This window comes from Lissotriton helveticus, chromosome 10 (assembly GCF_964261635.1).
Source record: "Lissotriton helveticus chromosome 10, aLisHel1.1, whole genome shotgun sequence".
Classification (NCBI taxonomy): Eukaryota; Metazoa; Chordata; class Amphibia; order Caudata; family Salamandridae; genus Lissotriton; species Lissotriton helveticus.
In genome coordinates, this window is record NC_136071.1 from 444,921,402 (window position 1) to 444,939,394 (window position 17,993).

The 17,993-nt window shown below is 45.8% G+C and overlaps 1 protein-coding gene across 1 annotated transcript in view; it reads left to right on the plus strand.

Annotated features, from left to right (window-relative positions):
• Positions 1-17,993, plus strand: part of IFT140 (intraflagellar transport 140) — a 1,386,753-nt gene that overhangs the window by 54,882 nt on the left and 1,313,878 nt on the right. Inside the window, exon 2 of the mRNA XM_078662938.1 lies at positions 10,351-10,528. Coding sequence (XP_078519064.1) covers positions 10,382-10,528 — 147 coding nt within the window. The 5' untranslated portion in view covers positions 10,351-10,381. The remainder of the gene's footprint in view (positions 1-10,350; positions 10,529-17,993) is intronic.

The following is a 17,993-nucleotide window of genomic DNA, read 5'->3' on the forward strand; positions in this document are numbered from 1 at the left end:
GACTATCTTCAGATGTGCCTCTGTCAATACTCTCCGGGCCGCTGCGTTTAATTAAACCAACTTGTGCCTATTTTGCAAAACTCCTCTAGTCTTCCTTTAACATTTAAGGTAAAATCATATTTGAGCAACATTGGGACACAACAGACCAAACTCTGGGTAACAATGCAGAATGTTTCTCCTGTCCATCTGCTGCACCTTCTATGGCTTCCCATGTGGCATAGGACAAACAAAGATAAACACCCACACACTATCAACGTGTTATTAAGCAAGAGTGTAACTCCAGCACCCCTATTTCCCGTCCTATAACCCAGACTTTCCACCAGTTCAGCACAGTCTACATAAGTAGGAGACCTAGGCCAATTAAGGTTGCATGATTTCTGTGAGTAGGTGACCTTAAAACTAGTAAGAGGTGTGAAGAGGTGTACCAGTCTCACCAGATTTCTCGGTTTAATCGAACACAGGCACTGCACTGGGCTTTGATGGTTGAGAGATTTGGTCAGGAGGGCTAAGATCTCACATCATTGGAATTTATTTCAGGGCAGGTCTTAACCCGGAAGCAGATTTCCAGTTTGTATTTGACATTAGGTATGGCACCTACACAAACTCGACATAGCTACCCCGCAAAAATGGGAAGAGGAGCTTGAAAGGAACCTGGACAGGGCAGCATGAGAGGTTATCTGGTTAAGAGGTGCTAACATTTCAATTTCAACCAGGTATACGGAATAACGCCTATAAGATTTTAACCTCGTTGTACTTAGCCCCAGCCAGGCTCAGGCCAATGTTTGGGGGCTTCAGTAGCTGTTGGAGAGATTGTCAAATGAAAAGCACTATGGTGCACATCTGGTGGTTCTGGCCCTAGATCCAGATTCTTGTTGTCCCTTGCTCTCCTTATCGATGACATCATGGATATAGATCTACAATCAGACCCCATTATGATATTGCTAAGCCACCCAGAGAAGATAGAACTTATCTTATGTAGTCCCACATGGGAAAACTGATTGCACCTTTTCTGTTGGCGAGTAGGCTAACTCTAGCTCAATGCTGTAAACAAAACATGCCACTCACACTGAAAATATGGTGAACCAAAGTGTGGCACATCTATTCAATTGATTTGTTTTTAAAAAAAACATGGGAACCTTTCAAAATGCATGTCAAAAATTAGAAGGGGGACAGGAGGTTAGCAAGGCATATCCCTACCTTGTTGAGGAAGGGACAATTACAAGGAATGTCAGGCTCATCTGAAAACATCGACACAAAAAGGGACCCATCTTGAGGGATCTGAAATATTTTGATGTTGTGCACCATAGCTCTCTCCAACCACGTTCAAATTCAAAGGGTTTTGTTTGCTTTCTTCCCTTCACATGGGATGCTCTGTGTGACCTTTTTATTACTAATAACAATGAAAACAAGCTGATGACCTCTTCTCTGTAAAGCAAAGAGCCTTTGTTACTTTTCTTTTCTTTCGGAATTACCTAACACTCCTCAAATGAATATGCCTCATTTACATTGTTTGCATTTGTTCTGGTCATATAGGTTTTATGCTTTTGTTTCTCCATGCTACAAAACTTAAATTAAGTGCTAAAAATAAGGTAATGGAAACTGTATTTTTAAAGTAGAGATTCAGAAGGCGACTCACCCCTCACTCCCGAGATGTTCTAATGTCTGGGGATGTTGTGGAGAGGGTATACTGAAAGGCGATGTAGTGGTAGAGGATGTAGTAATGATGTATCTACCCCGAACACAAATCTATTGGCAGTTTCAAATCATTTAGTAACGGATGGCTGAGTGATTACAGCGCTTTTAAATGTGTATGTTGTTGAGTTGTTCTCTAATGCCCTATATGGGGCTTAGAAATGTAGACATGGGAAGGTTGGGATGTCATAATGATTGGACAATAAGTTTCTGTAGGCCCTATTTTAACTTCCACAGTTCGCCTCCAATCTTCCTTGACTTACGGAGCTTGTTTTACAAGGAACAGAATGCTTGGTCAACCGGTGCTCCCAGTTATTGTATTGTATTTTACTGTATTCTATTGTATTGTAGCATTAGTATAGCACTTCAACAATATAGGATGCAGAAAGGGCGTATCTACACGTATAGTAACCTACACCATGTAGGGTGTGTGGGTTAGAATTTTTTTTTTTCTGTTCAAATCTTTTTATTAAGGATATAACATAATAACACTTACATTTAAAGAAAAGGGAAAAAAGAAAAGGCTCAGTCAATCGGAATGATGCTTTTGTTTTGAGCCTGTATGGTAAGTGTTTTCATGTCTTGCGTAATGACCACTGAGGTGTGGTGAGCGTGTAACAGGGAGCTGTGTGCTGGGCGAAGGTATGTAAAAGATAGATGTCCAAATTATAATTATAAAACTGACTAATAAGCTTAGCCACAAGGGCAGCAGTATGTTGTGTGCCCGTACACCAGGAGGGTGGGTAATCTGAGAACTCCCAGTATTCTATAACAAAATGCGAGAGGCAGGGAGGATGTCAAATGAGTGAAAGGATACCAAAAAGGGAAAGAATGGAACTTGGAGACATTAGCAGTAGCCAGACACCATTTTATTGTATGTGTTTTTAAAGGCAGGTATGCGGTCTACTGCCAAAACAATACACCCATAAAGAAGGAAGGATGTGGAAGAGCAACCAAGGCTGGCAATCTGCCCAGAAACTACACAAACTTTAAAAGGCCCAGATTCCACATACTTCTGCTAGGCCGAATTAAGCCAAAATTTGGAGTAGGGGGTGGATGCCTCAAACCCCTATCAGGGCATTGAAGGCTCTCAAAGGCAGATAAGTCCTGGTCAGACCCTAGCTATACTGGCACCCTGCACATGCGGAGTTGAGAGACGAAGTGTTTGATAGGTTGCTGCCCTGACAGCAAAAGAACAGATTGGCTTGCTTAGTGTTTCCCTGCTATCCTCATTCCGCTAGGCTCGCTCAATACCTTTTTTAGATCCCAGAGACCCTTGTTCTTTCCAGGTTATGTAATGAGGCATCGTCCTGCTCTACTTGAAGTTTTTTTGCAGAACAGCTTCCATTTTCATTAGTAGTAGTAAATGACATTTCAAGGCAACAAGGAGACACTGTGGTGATAGAAGACTTACTCTGCTTCCATGACTTTGGTCAAGACATCAGCATGTCACCAATTTAGTAGTTCTCAACTTGGTTAATCTTAGCCCAGCTCTTTCCCTCTTTCATATGGGACCCATTTCCTTCTCCCATGGGCAGCACTGCAACTGATGCACAAGATAGACAGGCTCATATTTTTCTCTTATTGTTAGCCTCCACCTCGGCTGTCGCCTCTTAAAATATCTTTTTGGCTGTGTTGCTTTCCTCCCCCTCACCCCTCTCCCTGGTATCACCTTGATCCCCCAGTGATAATGAGTAAGTATGCCTGTTCTTTGTAAAACAAAAAAATAATAATCTACTTGTGTCAGCTCCATGCCCTTTGAATGTCTGCTTCTGTGGACAACTGCATCTGGTCCATGGCCAGCTCCTACTCCCCCAACTGTTGGCTTACGCTGTTGCTGCAAAGCGGGTCAGACTCTGGGGTAAACCCAGTGGTTTACCATAAGTAGATTTTGTTCGAAATTTATTGACCAGGGATGCAGTGGCCAGTTTATGCTGCTTTCCTTATATAAAGGAGCTATGCTATTCCCTAAGAATTCTACTAGTTTGATATGCTTCATGTTTGCCGATGCTTATCTCCTAGCTTTATTGTGTTGTGCAGAACTTGGCTATTAAGGAGTGAAGATTGGGAGAGGTTTGGATGTTCACTGGAGTGCATCAATGTCAATGTTTGGGTCAGAGGTAGGTGCTGTAAATTACAGCAACTACAATACTCATCCAGCTTTGTTGATTCACCCCATCTACAGGGTGTTTAATATTGTGGAACCAAGTAATTTAGATTGCGAGCTTGGTTTTAGAACAACTAAGTCTGTAATAAAATGGGCGTTGACGTTTTGTTCAGGGATGATGTTTGAGGTGCCTGCTACTACATTTCTGTTGCCTGAGCATTGATCAGCATGAAATGACACATATGTTCAATTTGTTTGATGTGGTATATACAATGCTGGTGACGTTGCTTAGACTGTATTTTCAAAGTAAGGAGTTGCTTTTGGTAAACTGCCTTTACGACGAGGTTTTTACATTGTTGTACCTTTACCATGCATTTTTTAGCACGCATATTTTTGCCGCGAATTTGGATTTACAATGCATGCCAATACCACGCATTTAAGGTAAGTTGGGAGGGGTGTGAGGTATTTCCCCCACAAATGCATTTTTTAAAATCTAAAAACATTGCGTGGTATTGGCAAGGGTTGTAAATACATACTCGCTGTAAAAACATGTGTGCTAAAAAATGCATGGCAAAGGCATACAATTTATTTACCTGCGTTGTACCGTCGTTCAACCGTTGCCTTTAAGTGAGATGGTGGAGGTGGTGAATGGTAACATGGATAGGATGTACCTGGGGTTTTAATGATTGGTGCTTAAGTGCTATGAGATCCAGAGCCAGCTTTTCTTTTCCTATGACTCAACTGGAGCTTCCCTTGTTTTGTGCCTTTTGATTTAAAAGCATGGGTGAAAACTCTTCAGAGGATGTTCTTGTACTAGCTTTGAGAAAGGTGGTAAAATGAGGAAAACACTCTCATTTCCGCCTGACACCCGCCTGAAACTGAACTCAGACAAGACGGAGGTCCTCATCCTGGGCTCCACGCCCTCCGCCTGGGACGACTCCTGGTGGCCCCCCGCCCTGGGCACCGCACCCACACCGACGGACCACGCACGCAACCTGGGATTCATCCTGGACTCCTCCCTCTCCATGACCAGACAAGTCAACGCCGTCTCCTCGTCATGCTTCAACATCCTGCGCATGCTACGTAAGATCTTCCGGTGGATCCCCACCGAGACGAGGAAGACGGTCACCCAAGCCCTCGTCACCAGCCGACTGGACTACGGCAACGCCCTCTACGCCGGAACCACTGCCAAACTCCAGAAGAGACTCCAGCGGATCCAGAACGCCTCGGCGAGACTCATCCTCGACATCCCCCGACGCAGCCACATCTCCGGACACCTGAGAGATCTACACTGGCTCCCGGTCAACAAGAGAATCACCTTCCGGCTCCTCACCCACGCGCACAAAGCCCTACACGACCAAGGCCCGAGCTACCTCAACAACCGGATCAACTTCTACACTCCCAAGCGCCTCCTCAGATCAACCAACCACGCCCTCGCCGCCGTCCCCCGCATCCGAAGAGCGACAACAGGAGGAAGATCCTTCTCCTACCTGGCCGCCAAGACCTGGAACTCACTTCCGACCAATCTGCGCCTGACCCAAGACCACCTCTCCTTCAGGAAGAAGCTCAAGACCTGGCTGTTCGAGCAGTAGCGGCACCCCCCCCCCCCTCCCAGCGCCTTGAGACCCTACGGGTGAGTAGTGCGCTTTACAAATGACCTGATTGATTGATTGATTGATTAATAAGCCTCTGAGTGAAAAATCTGCCAATACGCGTTAAGGCTTAGTTTGAGGCAAGAAGAGGAGCCTCTGTTGGTTAACTGATGGGGTAGATTTTCCCTGGGCCCATATACCTAAAAGTACACATTCACAGCTGGGGTGTTCTCTCTGTTCAAAAGACCGGAAGCAAAAATAATGAAAGCAAAAGAGATTTACAGCCTGATTCATGAAGCGAAATTGCGCCCGCAATGGCTGCGAAAATGCAATTGCGGGTGCAAAACACGGAATCGGCATTCAAGTACAAAATAGCGAATTCGCAAACACAGAATAGCGATTTAAATAGCGATTACGCTATAATAGTCGCAGAGTCCCGGTAGTCGCGCATTAGCGATACGGAAATAGCGACCAACCACGGAATCTGCGAAATGAATAGCGAAACGCAATTTATTCTCAATCGGCATTCATGAAAAAGAAACAATAGCGGAAAACCCCAAAATCGCATTTTTGCGCAGCGCAAATTAAGGACAACTCAAAGCAGGTGGTAACCATAAAAGCCACGATTAAGTAAAATTTGAAAAACAGTTGGCCAATCACCAACAGGTCCAGGCCTGACCAATCACACATAAGGACATTCAGCAGCAGCATTAGGCGTTCCACAATGCCAGGAATGTACATGGTGGTGAGGCGGCGAAGGCTACAGCGAGCAGCACGGAGGAGACGCATGAGGCAGGAAAGGATTTACCGGCAGCGGGTCACCTTGCTGGGCCAAACCAGAGAACAGATTTATGCCAAATACAGGCTGAATGGGGAAATGATCACCTGGCTGATACACGAACTTGACCCCCTCATGCAGCACCCAACAAGGCGAAACAATTCTGTGCCTACACATGTGCAGGTATTGTGCAGCCTGCACCTCCTGGCCTCCGGCAGTTTCCAGGGCATAGTAGCGGCTGCTGGGGGGATATCCCAGCCCACCATGTCACGCTGCCTCCACACTTTTGTTGACGCCATGCTCACCCAGCTCCACCGCCACATCACATTTCCCACGAGCCAACAGGAATTGGACCTGACAAAACTACAATTTTACAATGTAGCCCATTTTCCCCATGTCCTCGGCTGCATCGACTGTACCCACGTCGCCATCTGCCCACCAGCTGCCACGGAGTATATGTACCGCAACCGGAAGTCCTACCACTCCCTCAACATACAGATGGTCTGCAATGCCAAGACCATCATCACTGACATTGTCGCACAGTACCCAGGGAGTACCCATGATTCCTTTATCTTCAGGCACAGTGGACTCCACACACGACTGCTCAGAGGAGAGTTTGGGGAAGGACACCTACTTGGTAAGTACACTTTCTCGACAATGTCACATTGCAATGAAGTCACTGCGCTGCACAGGCAATCAACATCTGCTCCTCTCATTCAGGTGACAGTGGCTACGCCCTACGGGAATACCTCCTGACCCCTTACCTCAACCCTGCCACACCTCAGCAACGGCGCTACAACGTTGCGCACATCCGGACAAGGAACTGTATAGAAAGGACATTTGGCCTGCTCAAGAGCAGGTTCCGTATACTGCACAAGACAGGTGGGGCCATGTATTACAGTCCTGCTGCGTGCTGCCGCATTGTGGCTGTCTGTGCAATGCTCCATAACATTGCAACCAAGCGCCGGATACCTGTTGACATCTCAGGCAGTGAATCTGAAGGGGACGACCGGCCACCAGCACATGTGCACCATGCACGCGGGGAGAACCCAGTTGAAGGCCACAGACGTCGCAACCACATCACAGTGAACAATTTCTAGCCCACCCTCTTCCCCCACCCCACATATCACAATTGCATGCAAAATGTAATGATTACACAAGGCTAATGTGTGCAGCAAAAAAAATATATTTGTTTCATTCACAACAAAAAGGTAATCAGTCCAACTATTTACAAATACCAGTATTGCGTCATACTGCAGTGTGCATGTACTTGGCAGGCTTAGCGTCAGCCTGTGCCAGTGTTATGCAGACAGTGTCAATGGCGCCTCCTGCGCGTAATGCCCAAGCGCCTCTGAGGCTCTTCCTCTTCCTGGGCTCCTGTACCAGGCGTTGCCCTGGTGCTGCGCCTAGGTGGCGGGACCAGTGTGGCCGATTGGCTGCTCACGCTGGAGGCACCCTCACTGGCATCGTCGCCCCCTACAGTGGCCGGTAGCGCAGGTGTGTGTAGTGCCGTTACGGCGGTGGTTAGGTGCTCCAGCACCCTGGTGATGTCCTCACAGCACTGCACTAGTTGGTGCTGCTGGGTGAGAGAGCGCCGCGACAACTGGGTGGTGGCATTTGCTGCCACATAATTCGACCTGCTATAGGCCGACAGCCGGCTCATCAGCTGGTGGTGGCGCCGGCTCGCTACACTGCGGTGCTTGAGCAGCGCAGCTGTGTTCTCCTCCATGGCTGCAGTCATGCGGCCCATGGCCGCCGTCATGCGGTCCATGCGCTCTCCAACTCCCGCCACATTGCGCCCAATTTTGTGCAGCTGGAGCTGGATGGCACCTTGCTGCTGTGACTGGCGCTGGTGGATACGGAGCATGCGTCTCTCAACGCTCATGCAGGCATAGCGATGTCCATTGCCCCTCCTGCTGATTGCCCGCGGTGTTGCCGCTGTCGCAGGCCCAGATCTATTGGCACCAGCTGCAGGTGGTGTTGCAGCAGGCGTTGCTGGTGCGGCAGGGACTGGGGGCACATTTGTGGGGTGCCTGGCTCTGGCTGCGGGTGGTGCGGCAGATCCAGATGCAGCTACGGTGGGGGGCCTGGCCTTGGCTGCGGGTGGTGCGGCAGATCCAGATGCAGCTACGGTGGGGGGCCTGGCCTTGGCTGCGGGTGGTGCGGCAGATCCAGATGCAGCTACGGTGGGGGGCCTGGCCTTGGCTGCGGGTGGTGCGGCAGATCCAGATGCAGCTACGGTGGGGGGCCTGGCCTTGGCTGCGGGTGGGATGCTAGATGCAGGGGCCACAACGTTGGTGGGGGGCCTGGCTGCTGGTGTTGTTTGAGCGGCAGGGGCTGGTGCCTGGCTTTCTGGTTGTGATTCCTCCTCCTGGGCCTCCTCATATATCAGCAGCCTCTCGCTGTCACTGCTGTCTGCGCCACCTGTGAGGGTAAGTGGATACTCATTAGTTGCATGTGACTGTCAGACGTGCTGATGTTACATGCATGCTGGGTGACATTCCCTGGATGGCAGTGGATTTGCGTAATTTGGGACCTGTCTGGCTGCATTGGGGTACTACTACATTGTGGACATACTACATCTCCCACAATGCTTCAGGGCATTCCCTGATGCGCAACAAAGGCATGACTAAGGGCCAATAAGTGAGCCTATTTGGTCAGGGACGGTCATAGGGGACAGGGTCGCAGTCGCATGCCACTTACCTTGGGTGTCTTGGGTGGGGCGGGAGGAGTCCAGAGGGGTCACGCCAACGCACGCCTCCCTCTCAAGGGTGTCCTCGACCTGGTCCTCCAGAGGTGTGTTGGGTGGGACTGTCGGTCCGCCACCTCCAGTGCCCGATGCCTCTCCAAGGCGCTCCGCCACCCTCTCCTTGGCACGACCTCGGAGGTCGTACCAGCGCTTCTTTAGCTCCTCCAATGACCTATCGGCCACACCCACCGAGTTCACGCTGGCAGCTATACCCAGCCAGATCCTCCGCTTGTCTTGCTCTGGGACCTTTCTGGAGTTGGCCCCAAAGAGACGGTCATGGTTGGCCACCACCCCTTCAATGAGGTTCTCGAGCTCCTGCTCTGAGAACTTGAGCTTTCGCTTTCGTCCTGCGCTGTTGCTGGGGCCAGGGACAGCTTCCTCAGACATGGCAGTGGATATGTCGCTATTTCAGTCGGTAGAGAAGTCGCTATCGCTGTTTTAGCGTCTGCTTCCGACTTGCTCCCTCGGAGGTTTGCCTCGCTGTGGTGTTTGGGGGTGGGAACTGCCTGCTTCCTGGTTGTGATGTCATCACTGTGCTCGGAAAGCGACTTCCCGTTTCCCGATCGCGCGAGAATGCGAGTCGCATTCCCGATCGCACGGGATTGCGAGTCGCTATCCCGATCGCACGGGATTGCGAGTCGCTATCCCGATCGCACGGGATTGCGAGTCGCTATCCCGACGCAGGTAGCCGGGAATAGCGATTTTTCTGCGAATTTTGTTGGTCGCTAACGGATTTAGCGCCCGCGTGCGAGTCGCTATTTTTTCCCCGAAAAGTACATGAATGCCGTTTTGCGTTTCCTCAATAGCGAGTCGCTATTACTCGCTATTAGGGACACGCAAAACGGCCCGTACATGAATCAGGCTGTTAGTCATTTGGGGGTCCTTGCAATGAAACCCACTCCTTCTGCTGTTAAGAAGCCTTAAACATAACTTTGTTTTCAAGAGAAACCTTAAATACCCCCTTTCTTACATTTAAAACAAACCTTTGATACTTAATTTTTCCTGATTTCTGTTGCTCCATTTCTCATCACTGTTGTATATTTTGTCTAGTTTACAGAGTGCCTAAAAGCTGTTTTTGCTACTTTTCAGCACTACAAATCTGTGAAATAACTCCATATCCAATGTTGTATCCTTAAAGAAAGGCTCATAATAAATGCATATTAAGAAAATAATAAGAAGTACTGCCAAAATCTTAACATATTAGTGACTTTAATGTTCCTCATTCTGGTGAGTATGAGTTGGATACTCGGATACAAAAAAGTGCTGATTAGCAGCAAAACATACATAAGAATCTGGAACATTGCTGGCAAACCCCCACAGAGTGACACTGTGTTAAAGAGCAATTTGGTATTATGAACTCCAGCTCATTGAAGTGTTGTGGGACGCTATGAGTGACGTGAGATCAATTTTAATCCTACTTTCTTTTCTACAGATCTGGATGCTAACTGGAAGTGTGCCCCAAAATGGCTGTTTACTTTGACCACAGAATAGAAGCTCCGGATACTGCTGGGGCTCCATCACAAATCTCATGGCACAGTCTTCATCCACTTCTGGCAGTCATGTCCGTGAATAATGCCTCTGCGGGTAGCGTGGATATCTATCAAGGGCAGGTAGGCTTGATTTGCTCTGACAGTTTAAGGATTTATGTCCATGTTTTCCCCAATGTAATTGAATTTTACTTCTTTTTTTCTTCCTCCACCCAACTAGTATATAGTAATGTTTGTTAGTAGGTAGTACTGTGATGGATTTTTTACTGTGTTGGGAAAATCAAGCTTCTCTCATTTGTGCATGGCCAACATTAAGTTTGAAGACCTTTGGTCTGCATTGTGTTCCCTCCCATACTCTATCTATCACCTTTTGTTGCACTGAGTTGAATGATTTGTGTATGCTTTTGGACCCTGATCTCCATGGGCCAGTATTTTAAAGTGATGGTCTTTAGCTGTTTTCCTCCTTTCTATTACATTTTTAGGTTAAAGCCTATCAAACAGCACAGCTGTCTAGTTTTCTAAAGACCTCTTGGGGACATTCTGAAAGCTTCCCCAGGAATGCATTCCAACAATTGATTACCATTGGCCTTGTGATTTGTACCTCACATTTTCTGGCTTTCTATTTGCTGGATTTATTTTCATTTCATTAATCTTTATTTCGGTTTAAATTAATTTTTTTAAAGATGCATAATAACAATTCTTCCATGTTGATTAGTAAAACACAGTTAAAAATACAAAACATTCCATAGGTGCCACCTTAGACAAATGCAGTTACTAGAATAATTACATTTAGAATAAAAAAAAAACGCAATCGACACATCAAATGAAATATAATAAAAATGCTAAGCTTACAGACCAATATAATTAAATCATTTGAAGAGAATATAAAATCCAGGTCGGGTTAGGAAGATGCAAGTACTAGAAGGGTACATATAAATGCATAGAGCTTCCGCTCATAGAATCTGAACAGTGACAAAAGTGCAAGAGCTTTAAATGTGCTTATAGGCGAACTTGAACAGCACATAGCATACAGTCCAATATAATTAAAACATTGAAGAGAATATACAATCCAGGTTGGGTTAGAAAGAAGCAAATACTAGAAGAGTACATATAAATGGATAGAGCTTTCTCTCATAGAATCTGAACAGCAACAAAAGTGCAAGTGCTTAAAAGTGCTTATAGAAATCTTGAGCAGCACGTAGCATACACAGCAATAAGTTCTGCCTGATCTCTAGACAGTTCTAAAGTGCCGGTGCAGGAAGGTGCATATTAAAAATTAGGCTAACACATAAAATTCAGTACAATAAAATTTGAAACCATTTCTTTCACTTAGAATACCCGCAACAAACAAATATCTGCTATCACTAACAACAATTTTCTGGGAAGTGTCATTTTTTAGTAATCTTTCCTCCTCAAAACAAGACCTAGTTCCCAAATTCCGACAGATGGGTTTGATACATGTTTTCCTAGGCATGGCATATGCTGGGCAAAAGAATAATAAGTGTAAATCATTTTCTTGTGCATTAGATTGACATAGTACACAACAATCGTCATTATTCATGCCTGTACTTTGGCCCCATTTCGCTGTGTTTGAGTTGATTTGCAAAACACCATAGTGAAATTTCATGTACAAAGATTTCACCAACTGGGGCTGCACTTCATTCAGTTATTGCTCTAAAACCGGGGTTGGTTTCATAAAAAGGAACTGAGACGTTAATCTACCAATATCTGGGCTTTGGGAAACACTGCTTTGTATGTACACCCAAAAAGCCGTTTTCAAAGTTTTTTTGGAAGCTGATGTCAATAGAGTAGGTGCTTTCCAGAAATGCTTAAACCCAAGTTTACAAAACCATAAGTGCACATGCTTGACCCACTGAAGGCTAGTACCTTGGTCAAATCTTAAAATCTCTTCTAGCCCTTCTTTATAACTTGCTAGTTCTGTTGTGGTCCACAATCTGACCCAGAACAACAATGGCCTCAGTATAGCCTGGTGGTCAATGCATTTTATGTTCAAATCCATAACAATAGGAATAACAGGTGTGCGCACAGGGACACATAGCAACTTCCTAAAAAACGTATTTTCTTCCCCCGCAAAAGTATTCCTACAAGTATGGCCCCATAATTCTTCACCTTACAGGGATGCTGATGGTGCCCTGTATTTATACACTTCAAGTGCAGGGGACACTGCCTTAGTAATACTGTTTGCATGTTTTTTTTAATATTGATAAAGAATTTTGGAGCAAAGTTGTCTTGCTTTTTTGCAAGTGTGGGTACCAGATCATTTTAGTGTTGAGTGTGATACCTAGGTAATTAAAGTTCAAAACATATTCTAGCTTCTGTTTTTGGACAGTTATATTCTTCTTGAACGGTTTATGTAGATTAACTGCCATGTATTTTGTATTGCTAGAATTTATTTATAGACCCTTAGAATCACAATGAACGCCGAAGGAGTCTAATAGACATTGTAGTCCCTTCGGGGTTTGAGATACTAAAATAGTGTCATCCGCAAATAATAGAGCTTGTACTGGCACCCCACCTAACTTCCGTGAATCATGTGTACACCCTAAAAGATATTTTGGGGCATCATTTACATACAATGAAAATAGGGTGAGTGCCAGTACACAGCTCTGTCTTACAATTTCCTCAGTAAGCTCTCCCCTTAGACCCCATCTGACTTTTGCATAGTTATCATCATTCAGTCTTATTATTTGCACACGAAGTTCCTCTGGTACATCTTGGTTTTTTAGGGAACTCCAGAGCAAATCTCTGGGGATGAGGTCGAAGGCGGCCTTCAGATCTATAAAAGCTATTTACAAGTGGCCCTTTTTTTAAAATCGTATATTTCCAACTCATACAGAGGTATCTAAAGATCTGGTCAATTGTACTAGTTCTAGCTCTAAACCCAGCCTGGTATTGTGATCAAATATGGTTCTCCTCAACCCTGTCATTTAATTTTGTTAAAATCTGCTTAGCCTAGATCTTTTGTAGAGTATCGATTAAACTTATAGGCTGGTAATTTGCAGGGTCTTGGTGATCATCTTTTTTAAAAATTGTATTAATTTCAGCCCCCTTCCATGACTCCGGCACTGTGGCACCTGCTGGCACTGCATTACAAAGAAGATTGATATATGGCCCCCAAACATCTTTAGCTATCATGCCCCAACAGGTCACCTGGTATCTTGTCTGGGTCTGGGCTTTTCCCGGCCTTTACTGCATCGATTGCTGCTAAGGTGTTCTCTAAACTAAAAAAAGAGGAGGTTATAGCAGGGATTGTTGTATGACCTTGTTGGTTATTTATTGTATCGGTTATAGTGCCTGAATACAGTTTAGAAAAATATTTGACCCAGGTACCTGACTTTAAGAAAAGATCCTTATTATTTTTCGATTACCTTTGAAGGCCACTTTTTGTGATTTACATGTACATATTTACAGGTGTACGTGTAATTCTTCATCCCCATTGAAACTGCTGGTTTTTAGTGTGGAATCTGATTATCATTCTTGATTCAAGACTCCTTAAGCTTGCCGAGATCGTTGCCAAACCCCAGTATTTCATTTGTTGCCAACTGTGATTCGGATGTATTTTCATATGTTTAGTCATGGCATAGGTTGTGTGCATGTAAATCACAAAAAGTGGCCTTCAAAGATAATCGAAAAATATCTGAAATGACATCAGAATCAAGATACATAGACGGCCGATGTTGGATCGTGGGCACTGAGCCCAGTATAGACAGATAGCGTGCTACAGAACTAAAACTGTCATGTAAAGAACAGGAAAATCTGGAATGAAACCATAATGATGGAGATTATCTCAGCTATCCCAGGGCACCGAGCCCCACTCACTCAATCGACAGAGCCAGACTATGCGCTTCAAAAATAAACAGCAATTGCTGCAAAAACAATAAAACTGTATAGGGTTTCACAATGGACATTTTGCATCTGTCTGTTTGTTTGCAACTTGTATTATATCACTTGAAATTGTAAACCACATCTCCCATAATGCATCATAACAGGCTGATTGGGTAATTTTGTATAAAAAGACATGAAAGGTGGATCATCACTAACCGTGATCAAGACCAATCTGGTCGAAACACGTTGGTTTGTGAGCTTTTTGAAGGTAATGGCTGTTATGCACTGGATTAATTAAGCCTTGAAAACGAATCTCCTGGAGTGTGAGTGATCTTCTTTGATGGTGATAATAAATGCGGGTCTCGATTCCTTTACCGCACTACTCGCACCGACCGTGAGCGTGCTGACCTAAATATATAAATAAATATATATATGTATATATATATATGTATAGACATATCATGGAAAGGGAAAAGGGGTTACTGTATTGCACCTAGCACTTTAAAAATGGTCTAGACTCTAGGAACTCTATGGTCCAGTGGAAGGCTAGCAGTAGCCGAAACGTGTAGGCCGTCCTAATCAATATACGTTATTTTGCACATGGTGTGTAAATAAAGAAATTTTGTAAAATCTTACCTGTTGCCGTGCCGTGACTTCCATCATAGAAGACGAGGTGAGAAGAGTCTAAGAAATATATATTGCTGGCTTGCTGTGATAATTAAAGAATTCACGAACCAAAACGTGTAAGAGAAAGTTATTGTGAAGCTTGGGAGTGCACAAGGAACAAACCTCCCCTTCGGGAGAAACCGCAAACGAAATACGTATGCGGCTGGGTCCTGCCGCGCCTTGCGTGCACCTCTGAAGAGCACCCGGATGCTTGAACTTTGGATCACAGTCGGATTCATATATATATATATATATATATATACACCAAGTTTTTGTCCCAAAAGACGAGGCCGCACACTGCAAAAGAGCTGTTTAAAGCTTTATTGACGCGTAGAGGAGGCAGTTATGTCCGGCGCTTTTCCTCTGCCTGACGCGTTTCGGGCTAGCTTAGCCCTTGGTCACAGGCTGGATTTGAGAACTGCAACAGCTTCCGTAGTATCCCACAGGTCCGCATTGCTTGTTTATTTGTATCCGCAATATGGACTCCCTGGTGAGGCCAGTTGCTTACAGGCATGCTGGGATCTGTAGTCCTACGTAAAGTCTTGACGAAAAAACATTTTGTTTGCGCCCTCCGGTGGGTGTGCAGTCAATCAATCCTAATTGATGATTTCGGGCTCTTCAGTGAGCCCCCCCCGGGCAGCCCCTGCCTTCCTCTTCCCTGCTCTTCGTCACTGCACTGGGGTTTCGAAGGATTCTATGCCCCTGCAGCGCCCACACAAGTTCGTGGTGGTGCGTAGCCTCACGGCAGGACCGCCGTAAATATACACCAAGTTTTTGTCCCAAAAGACGAGGCCGCACACTGCAAAAGAGCTGTTTAAAGCTTTATTGACGCGTAGAGGAGGCAGTTATGTCCGGCGCTTTTCCTCTGCCTGACGCGTTTCGGGCTAGCTTGGCCCTTGGTCACAGGCTGGATTTGAGAACTGCAACAGCTTCCGTAGTATCCCACAAGTCCGCATTGCTTGTTTATTTGTATCCGCAATATGGACTCCCTGGTGACGCCAGTTGCTTACAGGCATGCTGGGATCTGTAGTCCTACGTAAAGTCTTGACGAAAAAACATTTTGTTTGCGCCCTCCGGTGGGTGTGCAGTCAATCAATCCTAATTGATGATTTCGGGCTCTCCAGTGAGCCCCCCGGGCAGCCCCTGCCTTCCTCTTCCCTGCTCTTCGTCGCTGCACTGGGCTTTCGAAGGATTCTATGCCCCTGCAGCGCCCACACAAGTTCGTGGTGGTGCGTAGCCTCACGGCAGGACCGCCGTAAATATACACCAAGTTTTTGTCCCAAAGACGAGGCCGCACACTGCAAAAGAGCTGTTTAAAGCTTTATTGACGCGTAGAGGAGGCAGTTATGTCCCGCGCTTTTCCTCTGCCTGACGCGTTTCGGGCTAGCTTAGCCCTTGGTCACAGGCTGGATTTGAGAACTGCAACAGCTTCCGTAGTATCCCACAGGTCCGCATTGCTTGTTTATTTGTATCCGCAATATGGACTCCCTGGTGAGGCCAGTTGCTTACAGGCATGCTGGGATCTGTAGTCCTACGTAAAGTCTTGACGAAAAAACATTTCGTTTGCGCCCTCCGGTGGGTGTGCAGTCAATCAATCCTAATTGATGATTTCGGGCTCTCCAGTGAGCCCCCCGGGCAGCCCCTGCCTTCCTCTTCCCTGCTCTTCGTCGCTGCACTGGGGTTTCGAAGGATTCTATGCCCCTGCAGCGCCCACACAAGTTCGTGGTGGTGCGTAGCCTCACGGCAGGACCGCCGTAAATATACACCAAGTTTTTGTCCCAAAAGACGAGGCCGCACACTGCAAAAGAGCTGTTTAAAGCTTTATTGACGCGTAGAGGAGGCAGTTATGTCCGGCGCTTGTCCTCTGCCTGACGCGTTTCGGGCTAGCTTAGCCCTTGGTCACAGGCTGGATTTGAGAACTGCAACAGCTTCCGTAGTATCCCACAGGTCCGCATTGCTTGTTTTTTTGTATCCGCAATATGGACTCCCTGGTGAGGCCAGTTGCTTACAGGCATGCTGGGATCTGTAGTCCTACGTAAAGTCTTGACGAAAAAACATTTCGTTTGCGCCCTCCGGTGGGTGTGCAGTCAATCAATCCTGCAATGCGGACCTGTGGGATACTACGGAAGCTGTTGCAGTTGTCAAATCCAGCCTGTGACCAAGGGCTAAGCTAGCCCGAAACGCGTCAGGCAGAGGAAAAGCGCCGGACATAACTGCCTCCTCTACGCGTCAATAAAGCTTTAAACAGCTCTTTTGCAGTGTGCGGCCTCGTCTTTTGGGACAAAAACGTGGTGTTTTGCAAATGGTTTGTTATTTACCACCAACTATAAGTTGGTGGTAAATAACGAATACCTTTGAAAACGCAAATCTGTGCATTTTCAACTGTGCCATGTGGCAGACATACATGCCCTTAGGGCATGTATGTGTGCCACATCTGCACACAAGCACAATTCAGGGGTGCAACAGGGTGTCAAAGTGACACCCTGGCACCCTTGTGTCCCCCATTTTACCGAATCGGTATTTACCGATTCGGTAATTGACATTCATTCCTATGGGCCTTCCATAGGAATGAATGGCAATTACAGAATCGGTAAATACCGATTCGGTAAATATCGAAATTTACAGATTCGGTAATGGTTACCGATTTTTTTGCTACATAGCATTTACCGATTCTAAAATACAGAATCGGTAAAATTCGGTATTTTAGAATCAGTAAATGTACTTTACCTACATCTGGCCCTTAGACAGTCAATCACAGTGCTACTATATCCTCCATCCAGACACTTATACATCCACTGAATGCAGATTGGTATATATATATATATATACTGCTTATTTAAATATTGAACCAAACAACATTCACTGGATGATGTAATCTGTGATGTCATTTGAGATGTCATCAGTGATGTCACTGACCATGTCATGAATGATGTAATATGTGACATCATCAGCAGTGGATTGCGGGCGTGTGAGTTATAAGTGAGTACAACTATAACAGAGGAATTTCAGTGGTTTTGTACGAGTGAAATGTCCAGCTAACTATAACACCTCTAAAACCTATGTTTTTTTCAGTGAA